The sequence below is a fragment of the Salvia splendens genome, unplaced genomic scaffold (assembly GCF_004379255.2).
Source record: "Salvia splendens isolate huo1 unplaced genomic scaffold, SspV2 ctg152, whole genome shotgun sequence".
NCBI classification, from domain to species: domain Eukaryota; kingdom Viridiplantae; phylum Streptophyta; class Magnoliopsida; order Lamiales; family Lamiaceae; genus Salvia; species Salvia splendens.
The window spans coordinates 199,374-226,867 of NW_024598792.1; the positions used below are offsets into that span (position 1 = coordinate 199,374).

Below are 27,494 nucleotides of genomic sequence, written 5' to 3' on the forward strand. Positions count from 1 at the left end.
CCGGAAATATAATTTCTGATACTCGAAGGACTAATTTGCAATTTTCGAAACCCTTTGGAAAACAGTTAAAATCGGTTAAGAAACGAAGAGACGCAACGTTTCGTGAAAAGACGCGACGTTTCGTTTCAGGCCTCTTCTTATTGATCATTTTCTGTTCAAAGTGGGTATTGCAGAATCAACATACGAAACTTCTAAACCTGAATTGTATCCGATCAAATATTGGTAGAACCACCAAATTGATTTGATCTAAAAGTGTTTCACGCCTTTCAGGATATCCTATTGTTCACATTTGGGTAAATATCTATAACAATAATTGCCGGCTGTTAGATCTCCAATAGTTGTTATTTAGCTAATTTAATAATTTAAAGATAGAGGGTGCTTATTAAAAGTTAGAGACTATAGTGTATATACATATGTATATTGCTAAAACAATCGATACATCCGATGAATCAAGGCAAGGGAAACAGCTGAGTGTTTGGCCCCCTAAAAACAGTGTCTTCCTTAAAATCTAAATTGTTAAGCTTGTCTTGACACCATTTGAGGTGAGACCTATTAATTAAAGGCATCTTAAGCATCCTTTGCACTAGCCTCACATCAATCATGCCAACCACAATGTTTCTCTTCTCTTCTGCTTGCACTTCTTTCACTTTCCTTCTCATCCAACACTTTCTCTTTCCTTCCACACCTCTCAGCATTATCTCTTTCTACACAAAATTACAAATTCACAAACATTATTGCTGTGGTTAAGGTTAATGGCTGCTAAATGTGATGATTTTTTCCTTATTTATTTTTTTTTGTCATGATAAATTTGCAACTAAATAAAGCTCAACCTTATGAAAATCTTTGAGCACATTGTATAGAAGCTCCAAATACTGAGGATCTTCAACAGATGGAGGAGCCCTCCAGATACCCTTATATTTCCAAAATGGCTTCTTTTCATCATTGATGTATAACCAGAAAGCTTTGATGCAGTTGTCAATGGCTTCTAATAATTGAGCTGGCCTTATGCAGCCCAGCATCTTGTTTTCTTTCTCCATATGGACAAATCCTGTGGATTAAATAAACATACATTTCCCATGAAAATGTTTTTATTTGTGCAGGAATCTTAGTTAGCATGCATGCACAAAATTAAAGAAAATAATAATGAATGATTATATATAATGAAGTTTTGCACATATGATACAAGTCAAATTGGTCCCCCCAACAAGGGAGTTTTAATATGGTTCAATTAAGTAAAGCTAACAATTACATTTTATAGTATTTTACTGATGTAACATTACCACATACCTACTCGATCATTAGTAGTAGTATTTAATTTCCTACTGGATCATAGTATATTCTTAAAAAATTAATTCCTGCATGACCAAAACTGCACTATAACAAGTCGTGAATCAGGTTAGAAAATCATGGAGAAGGGGAAAAATAAAATAAAAAAGATCACAAGTTGCCACTAATCCAATTATCCAAGGTTACCCAAATCAAGAAATTGGACTAAATTTTGTGTTATGCAGAAATATTTACCTGCTGCATTAGGGATACGGAGAAGACTCTGGAAAGAAAGTCTTTTTCTAGTAATACTTGAAGATTTTTGGCTTTCACATCTTTGATTCTCCACAAATCTTATCAATAGAATCTCAAGCTCTTGAAATTTCCCTGAAATGTTATGATGAAATAGTATGTTGCCACAGTTTTCAGATAGTGAAAGAGACTCAACTTTGTGATACTGATGATCAAGGGCCTCCCAAAACAGGCAAGACTGAGCCACATTAATCATTTCAAGATCAAATTCCAAACTTTTCAGCACCCTCTTTCTTGCAGTTCCACTCCACACAATTGGATAATTAGTCAATGGCGCCATGAAGTCGAAAATGATAGGATTCCTCAAATGCTCGTTCAAGATCGCATCTGCGCGAAATTTTAGGCCGTGCACAAAATCAGAATTCAATAAAAGTTCATTCATGTATTTGGATTTTAGACATACAACTACCTCATTTATAAAAAAAAATCATACTTACTGATTCCATGTAGTCTTTCGTGATAGAGGACGTCGAAGAATCTCACTCTAGACATGTACTTATTGTGGAATGGATCTTCAGCATCAGTGCTACAATATGATGGCAAAAAAGCTTTATGTACAAGCACGTCGCCTGCTGCTGAAGACTCGTCGTTGACATCCAGACTTGAAAGAGGCGAAACGCAGTCGTCTTGAATCATATTCTCAAGAATCAGAGGATCATTAGAAGGAGTACTAATCACAGAATCTTCAGTTTCACCATCAACTGAATGGTTCAAGAAAGTAGAAGGAATTGGAGTTGTACATTCATGTTGATCAGGTTGTACATAAGTGGACATGTTAGTAACATCGTACATGAAATTAGAAACAGTATAGTTGTAATGATCAGAATACAAATACTGATTCAACCATGAATCTTTAACACATCTACGATGAACTATTTCATTTCCACTTGTGTAAAAAACCCGGGATATTGTTGCAGGTGTCGATTTCCTAGCCGAAACGAAAACCTGGCAATCTTGTAACGATTTATGTTCTGGTTCAAGAGCATCATAATAGACATCATCTTTGGTAATTGGCCTAATGTAGGAAAACAAAAACACGACTACCCTCGCGATAAATGGAAACACGAGGTCTAAAGGGTGAAACAAGAAGATGAATAGGTTGAGCAAGTCGTTGAACCATAGAAAGAGTTGGCAGAAAACAAGAAAGGATGGATGAATGTAAAAGCTCAAGTAGAACCACTTGATGAATCCATGTGGGACGACGAAAGATTCGACGATCAACCAACAGGAAGCTAACAGAGCCATGTTTATGAATGGCTAAATTTTCAAGCTAATATATAAGTCGAGTGCATTACTCTTTCTACATCATGTATAATATGCAGGAAATTTCCTTCTCATTTCTTTATGTTTCTCTTATTTTTGGGCTTATCGGTTTAAAGAGTAAAGCCAAGAATGAGGAATAAAATGTGTCGTCCTTGCATATTTTAGTAGCCATGATGCAATTAAAAATATTAAAATCGTGGTTGAAGTATTATGAGATATTTTAGGCCAATTTGACTATTTGGGCTCAACCTAATCCGATAAAGTGTCTTAGGCAGTATTAGGAGTATAATTTATTCTTTTTTGCTTTCATGTTAAATTGTGTGTAACCAAGTTTCTTCATCTTCCGACAGTGGCACACATTAATTCTTCTATATAATCAAAAGTATTTGATATATGTAATTTATGAAATTAATTAATCTATAGTATAATTTATTTTTGGATATGTTTCAATCTCACTAATCTGTCATGAAATGATTCTTGTAAATTGTAGATATATTTTTATAAAAATATGATTTTACAAAAGTGCAAAATTATGATGGAAGGAGGTAGACATGCATTAAGTCAATGGTTTCTACACCTAAACGGTATTATACATATCTCAACTAATTATATTTTATGGTTTAATATGATCGATTTGGTGATGAAAAATTAATTAGAACTGCCCAACCCTGCAAAAGCAAATTTACACCACATGTGCCTGCGTGCTATGATGATCATTTTATTTTTTCGATTTCTGGTTCTAGTCAAAAGATTATTTATGCCTATATATATTAAATAGTGGTGTGATATCATATACGGTATGGGCATCTATTGTGTCATTGTGTGCGACATGCAATTTAAATCAATCCGGAATAGTAGTACAGATTACTTACTTACTTAGATGCGGTTTGGACCAAAATCACTTACTGTAATTTTCAAGAGTAAAGATAAATGTACATAAATTGTACATGTACATAAGGGCATCATTAACCCCGTCCCCGTTTCCGGCCCCAAGTTCCCTCCACGTCATCATTCCTCTACAGTTGCGGCCCAGACCCTAACTGCTGTAACCCTGCAGGTTGCGGCCCGGGCCGCAACTAATAAATGACACTATTTACAACTCCAACCTATTAAACTCGTAAAATAAAAAACGCTGGAAATTTATAACACGGAAAATTTAATTTCATCGAATACTGCAAAATTACAACATAGAATTTTTAAAACTGAAAATAAAATACATAAAAACATAACGTCAATTCTGGAAAACATTGGTGCGAGTCCAAATTTCTTCGATTAGATCGGCTTGGAGGCGAGTGTGTTGTTCCTCTTGGCGCATCGCAGCTGAACGGGCCATGACATTGCGGATGTCGTGAGGAAGGCCCTGCACGGGCGGCTCGGTGACAACGTAGTTGCTCCCGGTGCTGGCGAGCGGATCGTCGCTCCACAAAGTGACGTTATCTTGCTCGTCCTCAACGATCATGTTATGCATTATGATACATGCATACATTGTGTCGGCGATGTTTGACCGCTGCCAACCACGGGCCGCTCCCTTCACGATAGCCCACCGCGCTTGGAGGACTCCGAATGCACGCTCGACATCTTTCCGAGCCGCCTCTTGCCTTTGGGCAAACATTGCCCTCCGATCGGTTGTCGGAGCTGTGATAGTCTTCACGAACACGGGCCATCGAGGGTAGATCCCGTCTACCAGATAGTACCCCATACTATACCGACGGTGGTTGGCCGTGAACTCTACGTTCGGTGCTCGCCCAGCACACAAGTCGTTGAACAATGGAGACTCGTTCAACACATTGAGGTCGTTGTTGGACCCCGCGACACCAAAGTAGGCATGCCAGATCCACAATCTGCAATCGGCAACGGCCTCCAACACAATCGTGGGATGTGTGCCCTTGTGCCCGCTAGTGTATTGTCCTCCCCAAGCCGTTGGACAATTCTTCCACTGCCAGTGCATACAGTCGATGCTTCCAAGCATCCCCGGGAAGCCGTGGGCCCGCTCGTGCATGTCGACCAACTTCCTAACGTCGTCGGTCGTTGGCTTTCGCAAGTACGTATCCTTGAATGCTTCGACGACTGCCCGACATAATCTAGCGAGGGACTCCCGGCCAGTAGGCTCGCTTACATGAAGATACTCATCGAACATATCTGATGTAGTTCCGTAAGCGAGTTGACGAATGGCAGACGTGCATTTCTGCAACGTCGATATACTTTCCCGGCCCACAACATCGGTAGTTTGGCAGAAATACGGGTCACGAGCTACAACTGCGTTGACAATGCGTAGGAACAACGGCCTCCGCATCCGGAACCGGCGACGGAACATCTGATCACTCCATCGCGGATCTCTAGAGAAATAATCCGTGAAAAGCCGCAAAGCAGCTTGTTCACGGTCTCGGTGAATATACATCCGGGTACGTGGTACCCGGGTTTGTTGTTCGTTCCAAGCTTGAATAACAGCTTGGTAGCGTTCAACTTCGTTGATGATTTCTTCTTGGATTGCCGGTAGCGCCTCTGCTAACGACCGGGACATTTGATCTTCGAATATTCTTTGACGTGGAGGCATTTTTTCGAATTCTAGGAAGAGATTTGAAGTTGAATATGAAGTTGAATGTGTATGAAAATGGAGTAGTATTTATAGAAAAATTTTCGAATTAAAAAAAAATTGGTTGCGGCCCGGAGCGAGGAGCGTGTAACGCTGGGCCGGGACTCTACAGTTGCGGCCTGTCACCGTGCAACGCCGTCCCAGGCCGGGACGCAGGACGCGCGACAGGCCGGGAACGCGGCCCCGGGACGGGCCTGGGCCGTGACTCTCCTCCGTGCAACGCTCGGGACGGGCCGGGACTCGCGAGATGCGGTCCGGCCCCTTGCGTTACAGATGCTCTAATATCCTTAGATTTTTAAATTTAATTGAACTTAATTAAAAATTTATTTTGTTATTTATTGTATTATAAGTATGTAGCAATAAGAAAGAACTAATATATAAAATTTATGTCAAATCGTAACATGATTTCGAGTTTAATTCGAATTAATTATACACTATTTAGTAAAAAAATATATTTTTTTCTTAAATTTACAAATACTTAAGTTAAATTTCAATTTTTTTTGAAGTGTTGCAAAATGATTATTATGAAATTTATTTTAAATTAATTTTCAATATAAAATGTTAAAAAAAGTTTGATTATATATGTACAATTATGTAAATTTATCACTACCAATTTTTAAATACTAGTATGATTTTGAAAAGCTAAGTTAAACTAAAAAAACATTATTGGCAGAACCGTTTGAGCACATATAAAATTATAGTAACACAATACATTTATTTGAAAGGAATTAATAAGAATTAAAGTAAGTAGAATTTTTTTTGTTGAAAAGCGAGGGTTTACCCAGTTATAATGAAGTCTAACGCATATAAGACCATCCACAACGCGTCTCGCGCCGGGCTCGCGTCTCGTCTCGGAGAGACAAGACCCCCGCGAGACGCATTGCAGCGCCCATCTCGTCTCCAGCTCGCGCCAGTCTCGTCGCGTAGCTCGTCTCGGCGAGACACGAGACGAGATGTCTCGCCACGCGCCAGGGACACGTGGCACGTCCCCATGCGTGCGTGACGCCCACTCGCTGGCCCGCGAGTGGGCGTCGTCACTGATGACGCAATAATTCATTTTTTTTAAAAAAAATCGATTTTTAATAAAAAAAATTTTTTTTCAAACGGTAATATTACCGTTAAATATTTATTTTCATTTTTTAAATTTTTAATTTTTTTACTCTATAAATAATTCTATTCCATACTCATTTCAAACACAAACACACATCTATTCCTCTCAAATCCTCTCTATCACTCCAATTTCCATCTTCAATCAACTCAAACAAATGGATCCTTTTGAGCAAATGCGCCAATTAATGGAACAATCACTCGAAGAAGATCGACGACGAGAGGCGGAGGAAGCCGCACCACCCCCACGACGCGAAGTGGAGCGCATCCATCTATACAAGAACGGTTGGCTATTCGGGCAAGGACACGCGACTCTAGCGCCCACACCCAACTCCAAGAGGATCTAATTGAGCACATTTGGGAAAACTTTGGCTGAGAAGATTAAATTATGTCATTTTTATTTTTTTAGAATTTTAATTATGTCTTCGTTTTTTTAATGTTAAGTTGTAATATTGTTTTAATTTTAATAAAGTGTGTTTGTTTAAATTAAATTGGGTTTTAAAAAAATTATAAATTAAATTGAATGAATAGTAATTAAGAGACGGTATAGAGACGGTTAAGAGACAGAGCGTTGCAGGTTCCGTCTCTTAGTTAAGAGATGGAGGAAAAAAGGACAGTGGGGCCCTCAAATAGTGCTCAAATAGTAGTTAAGAGACGGTTTAAGAGACGGTATAGAGACAGCGTTGTGGATGGCCTAAGAAACACTTAATTTATCATATATCCAATCATGATAGTTAGGTTTTTTTATCGGACAATACCAGGATTTGGCACATGCATTCAAAATTGCATCTAAATTAGATTTAAAAATAGCAAAAAGGGTGATTTTGTAATCTCTACAATACTAGTTCAACATTATTGTCATATCGTACTTTGCTAAGTATAGCAATACCTAAAACTGTAACTAAGTGTGTGGATTAATAAGAAAGGAATATAAAGGAGATTAACAATAAACGAATAAACAATTGAAAACCCAAGATAATCAAACTCATAATATGAGCACGGAAATGAAACGACCGCACGTATGAAGGCATGCGCCTCCGAGAGTCTTCAATTAGAATAATTAGGAAACACTACAAAGCTCTACTCAGCACTCTCCTCTTCTTAGCTCAACCTATATATTTAAAAATATATGCAGAGCTAAGAAGAATTGATTCCAATAATTCGAGATGAAAGATCTTGAAGCCTTGAAATATTTTCTTGGGATGGAAGTCTTGAGATTAAATGAGGGATTTTTCTTGCGCCAAAAAAATATTTGATCTTTTAGCTGGAACAGACTTTTGGACTATAAATTTGTTTACACTCTAATTATAGTAAATCATGGACTAAGAATTAGAGAAGGAGCCAAACCAATATATCGTAGAGATATCTAACACTTAGTTGGGAAATATATTGATCTAGCTCTCTTACACCATGCCAAAGATAGCTTATGTCGTCGTGGTATAAGTCCATTCATACATCAACCATATGAGGATTAGTCATGTTGAGAAGCAAAAAATAAAAAATAGTGGCTCTATCTAGTGTTGAGGTTGAGTTTCGAGGAGTTAAAAATTACTTAACTGAAGTTCTATACGAAAAAGTCAATTATTTTGAGACAACAAAGCAACCGTCAGCATCGCCCAACTCCTAGTTCAATATAACAGAACCAAAAATATGTGAAAATTGATCAACATTTTAGGAAAGAAATGGTATTATGGAACTTCATTTCATCTGATCGGAGAATCAGTTAGTAGATATCTTGACAAAAGCAGTTAATTCGAGAAGCTTCAAATCGTTGTTACCAAGTTCGGTATTGGAGATATCGTAACTCGACTTGAGAGGAAGTGCTAAACATATACTCCATCCATCCCACAATAAGAGTCACATTTTGTTATTTCGGTTCGTCTTACAATTAGAGTCACATTTCACTTTTATCATGAATGTTAAATAAGCCTCACATTCCACTAACTCACTTCACTCACATATTATTATAAATCAATATAAAAAAGTGGGCTCCATATTTCACTACTTTTCCAACTCACTATTCTTTACATTTCTTTAAACACATGCCCACAAACAAATGTGACTCCTATTGTTGAATGGAGGGAGTAACAAATATCAATAGATTTGTGGAGAGAATTATGCAAATTGATTTGATTGACTTGTAATTTAAGGTATAAATATATTACTACTTCATTAGTTCAGTGTATAATTCTCCTTGCAAAAGGAGGGACCATGTACAATGTAAATCATCATCGAAGAGAACTTGCCATTTAGAGCATCCACTACGCAGCCCGTCACAGTCCCGCGTTCCGTCACGGAGGGACAGAACCGCGGAGAGACGCGTTGCAGCAAGTCGTTCCGTCCCCAGCCCGTCCCCGTACCGTCCCAAGACCCGTCTCGCCGCGACACGGGACGCGACGTCTCGCCACGCGCCGAGGCGACGTGGAGAGCTCCCAGTCCATGCGTGACGCCCACTCGCCGGCCCGCGAGTGGGTTTCGTCACGCTGACGCAATAATTCATTTTTTTAAAAATAAATTTTTAAAAAAATATTTTTTATTTATAAAAATTGATTTTTATATTTAAAAACAATTTTTACAAATAAATGAATACAAAAAATTCGTAATAACCCATATATATTTGATGGGCTTGCGAATTTATGAAACCATTCTTAGTTGTTTCTCTTTTATAGAGACATCCTTGAATGTTTTATGTTCCACTTTCGATGTGGGACAAACTCATTTTTTGTTGTTTCTCTTTTATAGAGACATCCTTGAATGTTTTATGTTCCACTTTCGATGTGGGACAAAATCATTCTTGGTTGTTTCTCTTTTATAGAGACATCTTTGAATGTTTTATGTTCCAATTTTGATGTGGGATTTTAATTATGTCTTTTTCTATTTTTTTAAATTATGTCATTTTATTTTTTTAAGATTTTAATTATGTCTTTTTCTATTTTTTTGAATTTTAAGTTGTAATGTTATTTTAATTTTAATGAAGTGTGTTTTTTAATTGAATTTGTTGGAAAAAAATTAAAAAAATATAATTGAATGAATAGTAATTTAAGGGACGATTAAGGGACGGTTAGGGGACGGAGGGTTGCAGGTTCCGTCACTTAGTTAATGGATGGAGTAAAAAAGTACAGTGGGGCCTGCAAATAGTGTTTTAAGGGACGGTATTGTGACAGCGTAGTGGGATGGCCTTAAGAGTATCTGTGTTTGTAATAGTGTGTGTGGTCTTTTTTATTTTATATTTCTTTGAGGAACTTGCTAACGTGTCTTCGTTTTCTTATGTTGAAATTATGCCCACTTGGATTACAAATTTAAGCATTTTATACCCCCGAAAAATCTCATAGTAGGTACCATTCTTCATTATATTTTGCATATAGTTATCCTTAATTTTTTTATGCATATGCATTCACGTACTGATCAAACTAAAATGGCTCGTAAAATTAATGCCAGTTATTTAAATATAGAGTACTATTTGACTTAAGTCGTGAATTATTAAATGCTACTAGTAGTTTGGTATTTCATGATATTACGCATTTATATCTACTGGATACCTGGCGATAGTGGTGATGTACCATATAAATGTTGAAGGACTGCTCAGAAACTCCTTAACAAATTATAAATCCTTCTTTGTTATACTTTTATCTAATTACAATTACAGATTGGACCGATGGAGAAAGAACTTGGAAATAAAATTATACTACTAATACTTAAGGTTATTTTGTTATCTGATAAGGATGAAGTTCCTTAACTCGTAGATTTTGCGTCGAACGTCGCGGGAGCTTTTGCCCGTCGATCAATCCGGCGTCAAAATTAGGGTTTTGTTCGTTTTGCACGTTTAAAAGGAAAGAGAGTAAGAGAAAATAAAATAGAATGATAATTGATATTTCTTGAATGATCAAAATGACTAACAATGTCCACTATTTATAATAGTGGATACTAACTTAATGAGCAAGACAAAAGATATGAAAAAGATATGCAAATCCATAATTAACTAACTAAATAATAATAATAATCATCGTATCATTATCCAAAATACAATTAACGTTGATTGCTTTAAAGTAGTTGACAAATTCATAGTTTAGGATGTTTAGGTGGGTGATTAACACACGTTGTTGTATATTTTGAGGTATAAAATATAGGTTTCATCCACTTATTTGCTGTTTTTAGAGTTAACGAGTTTGTCGAAGTCTTGATGCAAAAACAGGTCTAAAACGGGCAAACGGAGCGAACAGGATGATTCCAGAGGGTTTGCATGTTCGTGCGTTTTTCATATACAGATGTTTTGGGCCAGGATTCCAGAGAGTTCACCCGGCCGAGTTTTTCGCATCCGACAAAATGCCCGACCGGGCGTTTGAAGTTGATGTCGCGATTCTACCGGAATGCTCGTTCGTACGTTTTCCCTTTTTCAGATCGCGCGGTCGGGCGTTTGTGACAGATACCCTTTTTGCCTATTTTTCACTCCGAGTATAAAATGGTTCTCACTCATTTTCGAACCCTAACCTCCCATACTACAAAATCAAGAGAGAAATCTAGAGATTGAAGAGGATTGAAGGCAAGGAGGCTTCCATCTTCAAGAGATTGAAGAAGAAGACTCTCCCCAACATCAATTCCACCTTAAGGAGTTCAAATTTCCATTTCCATTATGTTTTCATTTGTTTCTTTTGTATTTTCTTTTGTTTTGTGTTTGACTATGAGTAGCTAGATTTCCTTTAGGGATTTGGTGAAGTTTGAATGGATTGTATGGATTGAATCTATGGTTTAATGCTTATCTATCTCATTTTGTTGGCTTTGTTGATTCTTGAGCTTTTAATATCTAATTGCTTAGCTACCAATTAGATACATCCTTTTTGCCTAATTGTTGTCATTGAGAAATGCGGATAGATGTGTAATCAAAAACTCTGTGCATTACATGTGATCGAGAGATGCATGAGCTAGAGAGAGGGCTTGGGTCCGTAGTTCTTATGAGTCAATCTCGAATTGTATGGACGAGACTCCTACTCTAGAGATTGATCCACGTGTTAGATGCACCCGAGAGGGGGTCTAACCAACCTTCTCGACTTTCCTAACCACACTTGAGGCCAAATAGATGAGCATGACTAGACATGCACAAACCGAACCGGCCCGGCGGTTAACCGCCGGTTCGGGCCCGCCGGTTCATCAACCAGAACCGGCGGTTTGAACCGTCCGGAGGGTTGCCGGTTAACACGGGCCGGTTCAGGGTCGGCGAATTGTGAACCGTGAACCGGCGGTTCGGCAGTTTGAACCGCCGGTTCAACCGAATTTTAAAAAAAATTTATTTATAAAAATTTATTTTTATATTTAAAATCAATTTTTACAAACAAATGAATACAAGAAATTCGTAATAGCCCATATATATTTGATGGGCTTGCGAATTTATAAAACCATTCTTGGTACTACCCGAACCGCCGGTTCAACCGAATTTTAAAAAAAAATTATTTATAAAAATTTATTTTTATATTTAAAATCAATTTTTACAAACAAATGAATACAAGAAATTCGTAATAGCCCGTATATATTTGATGGGCTTGCGAATTTATAAAACCATTCTTGGTTGTTTTTCTTTTATAGAAACATCCTTGAATGTTTTATGTTCCACTTTCGACGTGGGACAAAATCATTCTTGGTTGTTTCTCTTTTATAGAGACATCCTTGAATGTTTTATGTCCACTTTCGATGTGGGACAAACTCATTCTTGGTTGTTTCTTTTTATAGAGACATCCTTGAATGTTTTATGTTCCACTATCGATGTGGGACAAACTCATTCTTGGTTGTTTCTATTTTATAGAGACATCCTTAAATGTTTTATGTTCCACTTTCGATGTGAGACAAAATATGTTGAATTACTTTCTTTTATAACTACATGTTTAGAGCATTCATTCATCTTTTTCCAATGTGGGATACAAAACTTTCTTTTGTCTTCTACTTTTCTTCATGTTTTGTATGATATAAATAAACAAAATTATTATTCAAATATATTCTTGATTGATAAAAATAAAGAATTATTGAGAAATATGATTTGTATATAGAAAATATTTATTTTTATAATAATTATTGTTAGGTTTATACAATTTGTATAAGAATTATTCTTTCAATGTGTATAATATTATTTATTAGTTAACATATACATAAATTTATAAACATAAGCAAATCATTAATGATAAATAACTAATGAATAATAGTTTATGTAATAATATTTATTATTATTACATAAACTATTATGTCCTATTAAGTATTGATATTTTTTATGTCCAATATTATTTATGTATTTATAAACTATTATGTCCAATATTATTCTATAATAAATTTATGTATTTATGATCAAAGCAAATTATTCTATTTCATTAGTTATTTATGTATATATTTATAAAATATCAATACTTAATATTGGACATAATAGTTTATGTAATAATAACAAATATTAGTACATAAACTATTATACATTAGTTATTTATCATTAATGATTTGCTTAGGTTTATAAATTTATGTATATGTTAACTAATAAATAATATTATACACATTAAAAAAATAATTCTTATACAAATTGTATAAACCTAACCATAATTATTATACAAATAAAAAGAATGATATTGTCCCACATCGAAAGTGGAACATAAAACATTCAAGGATGTCTCTATAAAAAAGAAACAACCAAGAATGATTTTGTCCCACATCGAAAGTGGAACATAAAACATTCAAGGATGTTTCTATAAAAGAGAAACAACCAAGAATGATTTTGTCTCACATCGAAAGTGGAACATAAAACATTCAACGATGTCTCTATAAAAGTGAAACAACCAAGAATGATTTTGTCCCACATCGAAAGTGGAACATAAAGCATTCAAGGATGTCCCTATAAAAGAGAAACAACCAAGAATGATTTTGTCCCGCATCAAAAGTGGAACGTAAAATATTCAATGATGTCTCTATAAAAGAGAAACAGCCAAGAATGATTTTGTCCCATATCGAAAGTGGAACGTAAAATATTCAAGGATGTCTCTATAAAAGAGAAACAACCAAGAATGATTTTGTCCCACATCGAAAGTGGAATATAAAGCATTCAAGGATGTCTCTATAAAAGAGAAACAACCAAGAATGAGTTTGTTCCACATCGAAAGTGGAACATAAAACATTCAAGCATGTCTCTATAAAAGTGAAACAACCAAGAATGATTTTGTCCCACATCGAAAGTGGAACATAAAACATTCAAGGATGTCTCTATAAAAGAGAAACAACCAAGAATGAGTTTGTCCCACATCGAAAGTGGAACATAAAACATTCAAAGATGTCGCTATAAAGAGAAACAACCAAGAATGGTTTCTTAAATTCGCAAGCCCATCAAATATATATGGGCTATTACGAATTTCTTGTATTCATTTGTTTGTAAAAATTTATTTTAAATATAAAAATCAATTTTTATAAATAAAAAATATTTTTTTAATTTCGGTTGAACCGCCGGTTCATCATCCGGAACCGGCGGTTCAGGCAAAAAAACCGGCGGTTTTGAACCGCCTGGTGAACCGGCGGTTTTTTGAACTGGAACCGGAACCGCCAGGAGGTAGGCGGGCCGGTTCAGGTTCAAGGATTTCCTGAACCGTGAACCGCCAGTTCAAGAACCGGAACCGCCGGTTCGTGACCCTTGTGCATGCCTAAGCATGACCCTTAGATGACGTCCTAGATCCATTCTAACGGATCTATATCCCTACATTTCCCAATTTGTGTGAAAACCATATTTTACTTGCTTTTCTTAGTTAATTGTCTTTACTTGATCGTTTACTCTTTGCTCTTAGTTTAAAAAAAACCAAAACCCCTTTTATTAGTCTAGATAGTGTTCAAAGTTGCATCATAGTATTCAAACCGGCTTTTAGTCTTCGTGGATTGATAATTTTAATTTGTCACGTGCTACTTATCCCGTACATTTGTGGATGACGCTTTTGTTGCAAAATTAGCATGAGTCAGTAGTCGATGTAAATAAAAACTCAAAATCAATCTTTGAACCACTCAAATTAATCACTAGTAAAAATCATACTTCCTTTGTTCCACCATAACGAAACGCTTCTTTAAGTACTCATATTGAGAAAATGATATTTAATAGTTAAAATAGAGATAGAGTAAAGTAAGAGAAAGAATAATTCTTATCTAGTTCACTCTCTTATTTTTACTTTTGTTCCATTTATTTTTTTTTATAATCTAAAAATCTCAACATTTATTTTTTTTATAATCTAAAAATCTCAAACCACCAAGTAGTGGTGAGGTAGACCAACCACAATAAGAAGAAGAGCAAAGAAATAACGTCTGCAAAACAAGAACCAAGCTGACCCAAGAAGAAGGAAGCAGAAGATCAAACCCAGAGAGCAACCACCCCCCCCCCCCCCCCCCCCCCCACCAAAGTGATTATCTTCCGTGAGGTGTCTCATTGCCTTTGCCCACATTCTAATATCATCAAAAGTTTTCATTATTAAATTGCTCCAGTTTAATAATCAGATATTTTCTCAAAACGAGGGCTTAAAAAAAGTGTCTCGCTTATGGTGGGACGGAGGAAGTATATGCTTAAGTCGCTATTTTTAAAATTCTTAAGAATAATTTGGTAATTTAATGTTAATTTCATTTACTGAAAATATAAATGATTCAATTATCTTGGAATATTCTGAAATAAAAAAATGATTCAATTAATAAGGAATGGAGGAAATATTTTCTTTTCTTTTTTGACATTTATTAGAGGATTTTTTTTCACATTATCAACATGGAACCTATTATTCCATGATAATGAAATTCAAACTAACAATTCAAAAGATAATACTAGCATACGTAAAAGAATAAACATTATTCGGGAGACAAAATCCAGAAGAAATTTGAAAGAAAGATGGGTAAGGTATATAGTTTTTCAAATAATGATTTCTCACATGTTTAAACAATACTACCTCCGTCCAGAAAGTTTGTCCCATTTTTCCATTTCCGTTCGTTCCCCAAAGTTTGTCTCTTTTTACTTTTTACTATTTTTGGTAGTGGACTTTATATTCCACTAACTCATTCTTACTCACATTTTATTATAAAATTAATATATAAAAGTAGAACTCACAATCCACTAATTTTTTCTACTCACTTTCATTACATTTCTTAAGGGCATCCGCAACGCTGGAGCGTTGCGGTGCCGATGCCGTGCCGCCGGAACGGTCCCGCCAAGGACCAGCGTTGCAGCCTCCGAACCGTCGCCGATCCGTGCCTATGCCGTGCCATGGGTCGTTGCCGCGGCACGCGGCACGACCCGTTCCGCCACGCGCCGAGGCGACATGGCGGCCTCCCATTCGTCGCGTGAAGCCCACTCGCTGCCCCGCGAGTGGGTTTCGTTTTTTGACGCAATAATTAATTTTTTTTTAATTCGAATTTAATAATAATAAAAAAATTGCAACGGTATTATGACCGTTTTTTTGTATCCGTTTTTTAATTTTTTTTAATTTTTTTTTAATTTATTTACTCTATAAATACTCCTATTTCATACGCATTTCACTCACAAACACACATCTATTCCTCTCAAATCCTCTCTATTTCCACCTCAATTTCATCTCAAATCAACTCTGTTTTTCTTCTCCCAAATTTAATCAAACTAATGGATCCTTTTGAACAAATGCGTCAAATATTGGCACAATCACTTGAAGAAGATCGACGACGGGAGGCGGAAGAAGCCGCGCCTCCCCAACGACGCTCCCGTACGTACATCCATCGTAACCGGGAGGAAGCCGCCGCAAGGTTAGTACGCGACTACTTCTGCGATAACCCCGGTTTGGGGAGATACGTACTTCCGTCGCCGTTTCCGCATGGGGAAACCGTTATTTTTCCACATCGCGAATACTTTGGCAGCCCGGGAAGAGTTCTTCCAGGAAGGGTTCGACGCGGTCGGCCGTCCCAGCCACACGACGCTGCAGAAATGTACTGCAGCAATCCGCCAGCTTGCGACTGGACAAACGGCCGACATGTTCGACGAATACCTCCACATCGGAGACGGCACTGGGCGAATGTGCTTGCTCAAATTCTGCCAAGGCGTCCGGGCAGCCTTCACCGACGAATTTCTCCGGAGGCCAAGCACGACCGATTGTCAGTTCCTGCTCAACCTTCACGAAACAGTGCACGGATTCCCCGGGATGCTCGGCAGCGTCGATTGCATGCACTGGCAATGGAAGAATTGTCCGGTGGCGTGGAAGTGGTCCTACACGAGCGGCCACAAAGGCACCCACCCAACCGTTATACTCGAGGCCGTTGCCGACTACCGCCTTTGGATCTGGCACGCGTACTTCGGGGTCCCCGGGTCGAACAACGACGTAAACGTGCTCCAACAGTCCGACCTCTTGACCGAAGTTTTGGATGGTAAAGCGCCGGCGATCAACTTCGTCGCCAACAACCGGCTTTATAAAATGGGGTACTATCTCGCCGATGGCATCTACCCGAAGTGGCCTACCTTCGTGAAGACGTGCAGTGGGTCTACGAACCCAAAGCATGCTCTTTTTGCGCAGAAGCAGGAGGCTGCTCGCAAGGATGTGGAGAGGGCGTTCGGGGTTCTCCAATCGCGCTTCAACATCATCAAAGCCCCCGCTCGTACGTGGTTCATGGAGAACATGGTCGACATCATGTATACGTGCATAATCTTGCACAACATGATTGTCCAAGACGAAGGACCCGAGGCGGGAAATTGGTTCGACCCCGAATACCCCGGAAGCTCAACCGCAAGTAGTCCGCCTCGAAGTGGAGCGCATCCGTCTATACAAGGACGGTTATCTGTTCGTGCAAGGACACGCGACTCTAGCGCCCACACCCAACTCCAACAGGATCTAATTGAGCACATTTGGACAAACTTTGGCGGATGAAATTATTAAAATTGTGTACTTTTATTTTTTTAGGATTTTAATTGTGTGCTTTTTAATTTTTTTAAGTTTAAGTTGTAACTTTGTTTTAATGTTGTGTGTTTTTTAATAAAGTGTGTGTGTTTTTTATTAAAGTGTGTTTTTTTAATTGAATTGAGTTGGAAATAAAAATAAAAAATGAAATTGAATGAATAGTAATTTAAGGAACGGTTAAGGAACGGAGGGTTGCAGGTTCCGTTCCTTAGTTAAGGAATGGAGTAAAATAGTACAGTGGGGCCCTCAAATAGTAGTTTAAGGAACGGTTTAGGAACGGTATAGAAACAGCGTTGTGGATGGCCTAAAACTCGTATCGGGTTAGAGTGAGACAATATTTGGGGGGAAGGATGTATTAGAAAACAAGAGTGTAAATGGGAGGGTGAATGCGAGACAAAGACTTTGATAAATTAAGGTGGTTTCAGTAAATGCTCAAAGTCTGCCCCTTTCTGCTCTACTTGCACTGACATCAATTTGGCAAGTATAATTAACTCTCACGCAACTACAAATTTCTCTCATTTATTATACCCATATTATTTACTCTTGTTTCATTTCTCACAGCTTGAATTTTAGGGGAACCAATTGTTTCGATTTGAAGCACGACTAACAATTCCACAAAATATAAATTGATAGTACTATTAGTCATACTAGTAATTTGAATGCTAATAAATAAATACTCTTATAATTACAAAGCCTATTCAAAGCTAGTAAGATTGGTCTAATTTAACATGAAAACAGCTATTGGTTATTATTTTTTATTTAACACTTAAGTTCTATAAAATATTTACATAAAAGGAAAATCAGGGAAATGACTTTTACCTCTGAGTGGGCTCTATTACCAGGTACTGTACACACTGTATTCCACAGGCATAAATTATTGAATTCAATATGTGCTGTAAAATCCCAAAAAGATCACTAAAATCCAAAATGACCACATTTCCTATTACGTTATGTGCGATAAATTAGACAGTGAACTATGGTTAGAATTTACATGAAAATAGATCATATTAAAACCAAACAGAAAATAATGATCCACAAACACATAATTAACTATGGTTAAAGAGAAATAGAAATAAGCGGTCAACACGCATCTCCACCAAATCAAGATTTGTATCATCAATATCATCATCATCATACTCAAAACAAAAAACCAATCACATTCTTGTTGTCTCTCTCCTCATACCCTAACTCCATTTCTAATCCCAATCTCTTAAAAAAATACAAGAAATAAAAAAAAGGAGAAATTAAAAAAAAACTCATCCTTTTAGTTTAAAATTAAACGAGTGTAATAGTAGTTGATGTAGTTTGAGGAGCAATGGAGCTAAGCAAATCGGCAGTCAAAACCCCAGATGCTGAACCCGAAACCCCGACCCGGTTCCAACCCGCCCCGCCTCCCTGCAACGGCGCGATTAAGCGCCTCCACCTCGGCCACCCCGTGGTGGTGGCATACAAGGAGTGCCTGAAGAATCACGCCGCCGGCGTCGGCGGCCACGCCGTCGACGGCTGCGGCGAGTTCATGCCCTCCCCTCTCTCCAACCCCGCTGATCCCGCCTCGCTAAAATGCGCCGCCTGCGCCTGCCACCGCAATTTCCACCGCCGCGAGGAGCCCCCCGCCGCCGCCCCGCTGCCGGCGCTCGAGTACCGCCCCATCCACCGCCACCGCCCCTCCCCGCCGCGCCTGAGCAGCGCCAGCCCGGATAATTCGCCGTCGCCTCCGCCGATCTCATCCTCGTTCTACCCCTCGGCGCCGGTGCACATGCTGCTGGCTCTCGGCGGCGGCGCTCTGATCAGCGGCGCTTCGCCGCCGGTGATGAGCTCCGGCGGCCGGAAGAGGTTCCGCACGAGGTTTACGCGGAATCAGAAGGAGAAAATGCTGGAATTCGCGGAGAGATTGGGGTGGAAAATGCAGAAGAAGGATGAAGATTTGATTGGCGAATTCTGCGGCGAAGCTGGATTGGAGAAAGGGTGTTTCAGAGTGTGGATGCACAACAACAAAAACACTCTCGCTAAGAAAGATCGTCCGCCGCCGACCGCCAATAGCGGCGGCGGAATGAGTTGCGCCGCTGACAGCAAAGAGGTTTTAGATAGTTGAGAAAAGATAAATCGGAATTTCGCCTGCAATTTGTTAGTAGTTTAATTTCTAATTCTGCTTCTTAATTAGATTCTTACCTTGCTTAACTAATCTTTATCTATTACTATGAGTAGGATTGATCAAATTTATGGGGGATTTAGAGTATTTGTTTAGTTATCATTTATCTAAATCGGTCCATGCATTACTTTTTTCTTAATTATCTCTATATTATCTAATGAAGAATTAACATTACTTTTTCACTTGGTTTGTCTGAAATCAGGCAGCAAAAAGTGGCTATATTAATCAAATTGAGGCATTTGTGTTTTTCTAAATTTTAGGTCCTTTTGGAGAGTATATAGTACAGCTTCTTGTTCATGCTAGAAAAAGATTGACATCCAGATTTGAGATTATTATTTTAAATAATTGTTCCTGTTTAACACTTTAATTTAATCTCGTTAGTTCACTATCTCATAACTTTATTCGCGCATATTTTGCTTTATCTTATCTATCTATAGTGATCTTTATCTCATGGGTGGTAATAGATTTGAATTGACTTGACATTGTCTTTCGAGGGTTTTATCCATGATAATTAAATTTTGACTTTTAATTAAATAGTATTCCTCCTTTGCAACTAAATTGAATTAAAATTTTTGGGTAAAGAGATCAAGAAATAGTGTTAAAAAGTATGAGAGAAGAACTAAATTGAATTAAAATTTTTGGGTAAAGAGATCAAGAAATAGTGTTAAAAAGTATGAGAGAAGAATAAAATAGAAAATAGAAAATATAAAAAATAAAATAGGTGATGGAATAAAATAAAAGTGATTGAATTTTTTATTTTTTATTAAAAAAATGACTCAACTTAGTAGAAACAATACCACTCAGTTTGGAAAGTAATATATAAAATTAAAAATCTATACTATTATGACTTTGTAGATGTACTTTCCTAATCTAAATGGAAAGTAATATATAAAATAAATTTTTTTTACTAGTATGACTTTGTAGATGTGCTTTCCTAATCTAAAACATATTTGTTGTCTTAATATATGGACTCTTAAATTCTTAAAGTGAGTGAATTATTTTTGGCACCTGTTTAATGTTAATAGAGACATTTTTCTTTTACACGAAGTTTAAAAATAATGTATTACGTGAACGGTGAATAAAGTAAGAGAGAATAATGTAAGATAATAAAGTAAGATGGATGATTACTTTTTGCCCAAAATAGAAATGATTCAATTATGGTGGAACTTCTCAAAATAGGAAAATGACATTATTAACATTGAATAGAGGGAGTACCATGTTTATTTCAAGTTTAATGCAGACATACAAAGCTATACACAATAAGAAAGTACTCCCCGTTCTTTGTTAATTATGTTAAATAGATAATGAATGAAGTAAGAGAGTTGAAGAGAATAAAGTAAAATAGAAATGATTTTTTATTAAAATCTAATTATTTGACTTTCTAAAATAGAAAAATAACTCAATTAATATGGAATAGAGGGAAGAGTACGTATGAGGTTGTGCTAGGTTGTTAATTTGAATACCTATTTACTAAATCCTAGATGTATTTACATCCTTCTTAAGGGAACATAAGTTATTATTGGAAGAGTGGAGCTGTCTTGTCCACAACCTCTTCCATTTTGTTGCGTTGGAAAATCGAAACACATATACAAATCCATCAAATATCAAAATAGCTGGTTTGTAACTAGGGATAGATATATATTTATGACATCTTAATATATCTAACTTATTGTTTTTTTGAACACGAGGCTTTTTATAAAGATATATTTTTTAAAAAATTAGGAAAATAATGAAGAATAAAGAAGTAAAATGAAGCACAGGATTGGAAATCATAGAGAGGAAAAAAAGAGAGAATAAGAAGATAATTTGATAAGAAAATTTACTCAAAAAAATAAAACAATAGATGTCAAGAGTGGGATTTGAACCCACGCCCTTTCGGACCAGTACCTGAAACTGGCGCCTTAGACCGCTCGGCCATCTTGACTCATGACTTTATGTTCAGTATTTAATATTAAGTATATGTGGAGTCACAAGTTCGATAGCACTGTACTGTATATCCGCTTTGTATACTGTAGTCTGTACTACTATTATTTAAGCTTCCCAAATCCCCATAGATACATTTAAAAAATAAGTTATGAAACTGTAAATTTAATTCAAATAGGCAACAATGTGATAACAATATAGAGTATATTTATCTATAATATGCGATCGGGAGTAATCAATGGCTAACTAATTAGCAATCACACATTAATACTAAATTTTAGCTATTAGATTAGGAGAGGGTTGAAATAATGCGACATGAATTATATTTTAAATGAAAAAATTTATTAGATAAATTCAAAGGGTATTAATGTCAATTCTCTCATATCAAAATCATCTCAAAACTTTAAATTTACGTATCTCTCTCGATTTAAATTATTTTTTCGCAAAAAAATATATCAAATTAAAGATAATTTTATAAAGATTCCAACGATGTTCGGGTGATGAAATTATATTTAAATTTTCGTACACGTTGATAAGCAGATTTTATCAACAAATGCAAAAAAAATCTCAATATAGTGTTTGCAAAATCTCAATATAGTGTAGGTAAAATATCAATAAAACTGTGTTGATATTTTCTTGTACTTATATTGATATTCTCATGTCATATTGTTGATATTTGTAATACACTATGTTAATATAAAAAATACTCACGAAAATTATCATATGATATCATAATGACGATATTACACTTTTGTTGATATTTTGTCTATTATTTATTGAAATTTGTGAGCTTTAATCTCATCCACTCATTTCAAAATCTAAGGGTGTAGATTTAGTCTTAGTTTTGGATTATGGTGTTATAAGCATTAGAAGATGACCCCTGTAGTATCTAGTTTTTACTATAATAAAATTGGGTTAACACTTAACAACTTAAAAGACCTTGTTCATATTAATTTTATGAGGATAGGTTAACAGCTTACTGTATTTATCATGAAATATAAGATTATAAAAATTCTTTAAAACAATTACAATTTTTTTTAGATATTATTTCACATATTATTAATTCACAACGTAAACATGTATCCCATTATTCTCTAAATTAAAAGGTTACCCGTCAAACATTGTGCTTGTGTCCTACTGTCCTTGTCTCATTTACAAAAACTCCATACTTTGTCTGTGTCTATGTATTGTGTTATTAAAATTGTCAATTCATCTTTGTTTTGGTCTCATATTGTCAATTTATAAATGATAAAAATACCTTATTAGCAAACATGATCCGTGTAGATAACATAAGGAATGTATAAAACCCACTCTTCTATCATGATGTAGCTGACGTTGATATTAAGAGCTGGAAATATCATGTTCATTTTCATTCTCATTCTTGCAACTTAAACAACAAAAAACGTTTGTTAAAATCTCATACTAAGAAAGAAATGACAAACAGCGAGGCAGAGCATCATAAAAGAAAACAAGAGGCATTCATTCATAAAGAACAATGAAAAGTTACAAACAATACGCTTATTCTTCATCATCTTCTTCATCACCACCACCAGCCTTCTTGGCTGCAGCTTTCTGATTCTTTCGCTTGACTCTACCAGCACGGCCACCACCAAAGGGACTAGTCAGAGAGAAGTCTATATGTTTCTGTGAATCGACTCTCACCAGAAAGGACGCCACATTAACAACTTGTCTTCCCACCCTGATAAATTACATAAGTGAGAATATGAACAATTACGACCTGTGTATTCAATATACCACAAGATACACTGGCTAGAGAAAAGAACTAAAATCAGTAAAACGATTCCCTAAAGAACAACCTTCTAGACAATTGAGTACATGTTCCAGTAAGCACGCCAGAGAAAGATCGGCATGGATAATAACATTACAAGGTAAAATATGGGTTAACTTGAATTTATGTGTCTTCGTTTACAGCAAGTGAATGATGAATAGACCAGAAGATGCATGCCAGAGAAAGATCGGCATGGATAATAACATTACTAAGGCACGCTACATCCACACATGATATAAGATTGGATAACATATAGATGCATGCAAGCCAGTTGAAACATTTAATACAAATCAAGAGTACCAAGAAGATGCTCAAGCATGAGAAGGATTGACTCTATATACAAAACAAGCTGTATATCTTTCAAAAAAAATATACATTTACCACTTTTGAATGAAAAGCAATCAAACTAGAAGATTTTACTATTCAGCTACAAAATACATACCTAATATGCCTCTGTCTGATGAGCACACGGGCATGATGAATCGACTTGGCCATTCCAGCCTTGAACACAAGGGTCTGAAGGCGGCGTTCGAGAAAGTTCTCCACAGTGAGGGACAGCACGTAATCGAGTTTGTTTTGGCTTTCATCCAAAAGCCCATACCTGTTCATCCTACGAAGAGGGCCTCACCTTCAAAGATACGCCGGGGATCCTTCTCATCAAGGGTGAGAAGGTTCCTAGCATTGTTTCGGATGCGACTCAGAGCGTATTGCACCCTCCAAAGCTCCCTCTTGCACCTGAGCCCATACTCCCCAACAAGCTTGAGCTCCGCATCCAATTGCTCCTTCTCATAAGGCCGACGAGGCTTCTTGAATGTCTTACCATCTACATCAGAATTTGGACATAAATAATCTTCTATAACAGATTTCTACTATTTAATTAAGAATCACAACAAAATGAAATACAAGAACTACATATACAGATCAAACAAACAGAAGAATCCTTATCTAAAATGTTCAACGCTCACACAAAATCAAACTTGAATATTTAGAATAATCCTTAATTACTAAACATCATAACATAAACTAATGTAAAATGCGCATAACTAAGCATATCAAACATAAGAAACAATTTGAGCTCGATCCAGAATTCAAAATCTAAAAATTGGCACAAAATCCAAACACATTATAAGAAACTGTAGAAAATGGCCTTATAACTAATAGAGCTTATCGGCGCCAAATTTACCTCATAAAAAACGACGGAAATCACACAAGATGCGAATTCGAATATATGAGAAATTATAAATATCAAATGACAGAGAAAAGCTTACAGTTGCGGTAGAAACTAACGTGCACCATTGTAAGAAGCTACGCAGCTGAAGAAGTCTGAAACTTTTGCAGAGATGTGTTTAATACAACTAGATTTGAATAAACCCTAAGCAATTTTCGAGTGTGGAATTTGGGCCTGTGAGAACGGGTTGGGTTGGGTCCTGTTTATGGGCTTTAGCCCTCTTATGTACTTGGTGTTTGGGAGAAAAATATAATGGTGAGGAAAATCAATGTCAATAATCGCGACCAAATCTTTTTTACTGTTGTCTACCTAAATACTCTATTAGTCATTTAAAAATATGAACTATTTCCTTTTTAGTCCGTTCCTAAAATATATGAACATTCTAATTTGGAAACTCTTTTTCTCTTTAATGAGGTGAGATTTATTCTCCACTAACAATATTTAAAAAAAAAAATCTATTTATTTCTTTCTTACTTTACCAATTATGCATTATAATCTGTATCAAACCAAATGTTCATACATTTCAGAAATGAATGGAATTTTTTGTTTTTTTCATTTTTTGTCATTTCCTTATTTTCAAATTACATGAATTTTGTATTCTTCTTAACTTTTTTGAAATTCACAAATTTAAAGCTCTTTTTAATCGAAATGCATACCACTTCTTCTTTAGTTGAAGGTATTAATGTGTTAAATACTCAGAGCAAATGTAGTTGGTGTGAGCCCAGAACACAAGTTGCGAGTCTTGCAGGCGGGAGAATCGGCTGTCAACATCTCCACATCGGCGAGAGATGCTCGCTTGAACGTCCAAGAAGGATAAAACAAATACTGGATGTTCTTTAGTGATCAAGGAGCTATGAATAATACACTCTCGTAAAATAGTGATAGTTAGGGTAATACTAATTTACAGCCATAACTAATACTCTCTCCGTCTCATAATAGATGTCACACTTTCCTTTTTAGTTTATCTCATAAAAGATGTCACATTTCATTTTTGGGAAAAAATTCTCTCTCACATTAATATAAATATACTATTTTCTTTCACTATTCAACACACAAAATAGCATCTCCTAAAATCTCGTGTCATTACCCAAGTGACATCTATTATGGGATGGGGGGAGTAGTAACTTTCAATTATGTGTATTAAAATTATCAACACAAAGAAATAATTATATCAATACAATATGTAAATTTAAATATCAACGCAAGAAGTTAATAAATTTATATCTACAAAATTGAAATTAGTTATTATTATAAATTAGTTACTATTACACACCTATAAATTAATTAAAGTGTGCACATAGTAATATTTTATATCTCCGTGATAAAAAAAATAATGTATTAATTGGTCGTGCGTCACTTTCTATAGTTGCTAGACTCATAGACCTGCCATCAAACACTACGAATTTCAAATTTGGTATGATAGAATTCAATGATTAATTTTCTTACTAACCTCTCTCCATATTATTGCGCCATAATGTTGATCTGTCAGGATAATGTTTTAAGTTTTCAATAATTCATTTAAGATTTGAGATACCAACAACCCTAATAGCCCCAATAGCCCGTCCCAATTTTTGTCCATAGCCCCAGTTTTTTTGTCTATAGCCCCAAAATTTTGTTTCCGCTACTATGATGGACACTTCCAATAGCCCCAAAATTTTATAATCAATTTTCATTTTAAAATATTTTTAGTTTCAATCAAGTATAATTAAAATCATCGCAATGTAAATAATTAGAAAACGAGATAATTGGGGCCGAATAATCGTTGTATTGCAAAAGGGTAAAATTATACAACAAATAATTAAAATAAAATACAACTAAATTTTCGTCGTATTAAAGTATAGGAAAAATTATACAACGAAAATTTAATCTAGTGCAAATCACAAAGGTGTTCACACTGCGCCGCCACCTCCCCTACGTGCCCACACTTCTTCAATCAAATCGGCCTGGAGAGTAGTATGTGATGTGGTCCTGCGCATATCAGCGAAACGTTGTATCAAATATTCATTTCTCCGTGGTACGCCCATCTGGATGGGCGCGGAGGCAACACCGTGACTTGTACTTGCGCCCTCTTCCGGTGCCCAGCGCTCTGCCGCAAGTCCTTCATCTTCTATTATTATATTATGCAATATGATACTCCCTCCGTCCAGCAATAGGAGTCCCGTTTTTCCATTTTGGGACGTCCGGGAATAGGAGTTCCGGTTCACTTACCATATTTAGAAAAATTAATTACCCTCCCCCAATTCTCAATTACACTCTCCCACTCTCTCAATTACACTGCCGTTTACTCCATCCTCTTCCTATGTGGAAACCTTAATCCACGCCGCTTTGACGAAGATTCACCGCCGCCACCGTCGCGATCTACCCCGGCGTCACGAAGATCGTCGTGAGGGGAGACGGCGTCGTCGATGTCTCAGGGACGGAATTCGAGCTCGATCTGTGGCGGTTCCGCCTGCCGCCATCCACGCGCCCTGAGCTCGTGTCCGCCACCTACGAGGACGGCGAGCTGGTGGTGACCGTGCCGAAGGGGGAGGACGAGGAAGACGGCGGCGGGGATTTGGGGAATCGGAGTAGCTTGTTCTTGTACAGTAACCTAATTTCCCCCCTCTTTCTCTTAGCTCCAATTTCAATTTCAAAGAAAACGTGATTCACTTATTTGGTGTTCGTGATTCAGATTTGGTGTTCGTGATTCAGACTCAATTTCGTGATTCACTTATGTAATGGAAGGCATTTTTTTATGTTGAGTGTTCTTATTAAATTCAGTTTCCCATTAATTGAGTCTATTTTTTTGGCAGCCTAAAATTAAATTCATGATGCATAAAATTAAATTCATGTTGCACCCCTTGATATGAAAAGGTGCTGCATTATTGTAGGCAAAAAAGAAGGCAGCTGGTTGTATGCAAGCTAAAAAAGGGGTTTAAAACAATTAAGGTGGGTCTCAAATTCCACTCACACACCATTTATTACACACT

The 27,494-nt window shown here is 36.5% G+C and overlaps 2 protein-coding genes, 1 non-coding gene and 1 pseudogene across 3 annotated transcripts; 1 reads left to right on the plus strand and 3 right to left on the minus strand.

Annotated features, from left to right (window-relative positions):
- Positions 1 to 449: 449 nt before the first annotated feature.
- LOC121789152 lies at positions 450 to 2,933 on the minus strand. Its single transcript, XM_042187657.1, has 4 exons — positions 2,016 to 2,933; positions 1,522 to 1,905; positions 831 to 1,048; positions 450 to 704 (listed from the first exon to the last, which is right to left on the minus strand). The coding sequence occupies exons 1-4, from the start codon at positions 2,821 to 2,823 to the stop codon at positions 450 to 452; spliced, it is 1,665 nt and encodes a 554-aa protein (XP_042043591.1). The 5' UTR covers positions 2,824 to 2,933.
- A 15,709-nt stretch (positions 2,934 to 18,642) lies between these two features.
- On the plus strand, positions 18,643 to 19,952 carry LOC121789160 (zinc-finger homeodomain protein 9-like). Its single transcript, XM_042187670.1, has one exon. It carries the CDS (start codon positions 18,752 to 18,754, stop codon positions 19,526 to 19,528), a length of 777 nt encoding a protein of 258 aa, XP_042043604.1. The 5' UTR covers positions 18,643 to 18,751; the 3' UTR covers positions 19,529 to 19,952.
- Positions 19,953 to 21,429: 1,477 nt separating this feature from the next.
- TRNAL-CAG lies at positions 21,430 to 21,509 on the minus strand. Its single transcript has one exon. It is a non-coding gene; the product is annotated as a tRNA-Leu (tRNA).
- Positions 21,510 to 22,967: 1,458 nt separating this feature from the next.
- LOC121789159 lies at positions 22,968 to 24,711 on the minus strand (annotated as a pseudogene).
- Positions 24,712 to 27,494: the final 2,783 nt, after the last annotated feature.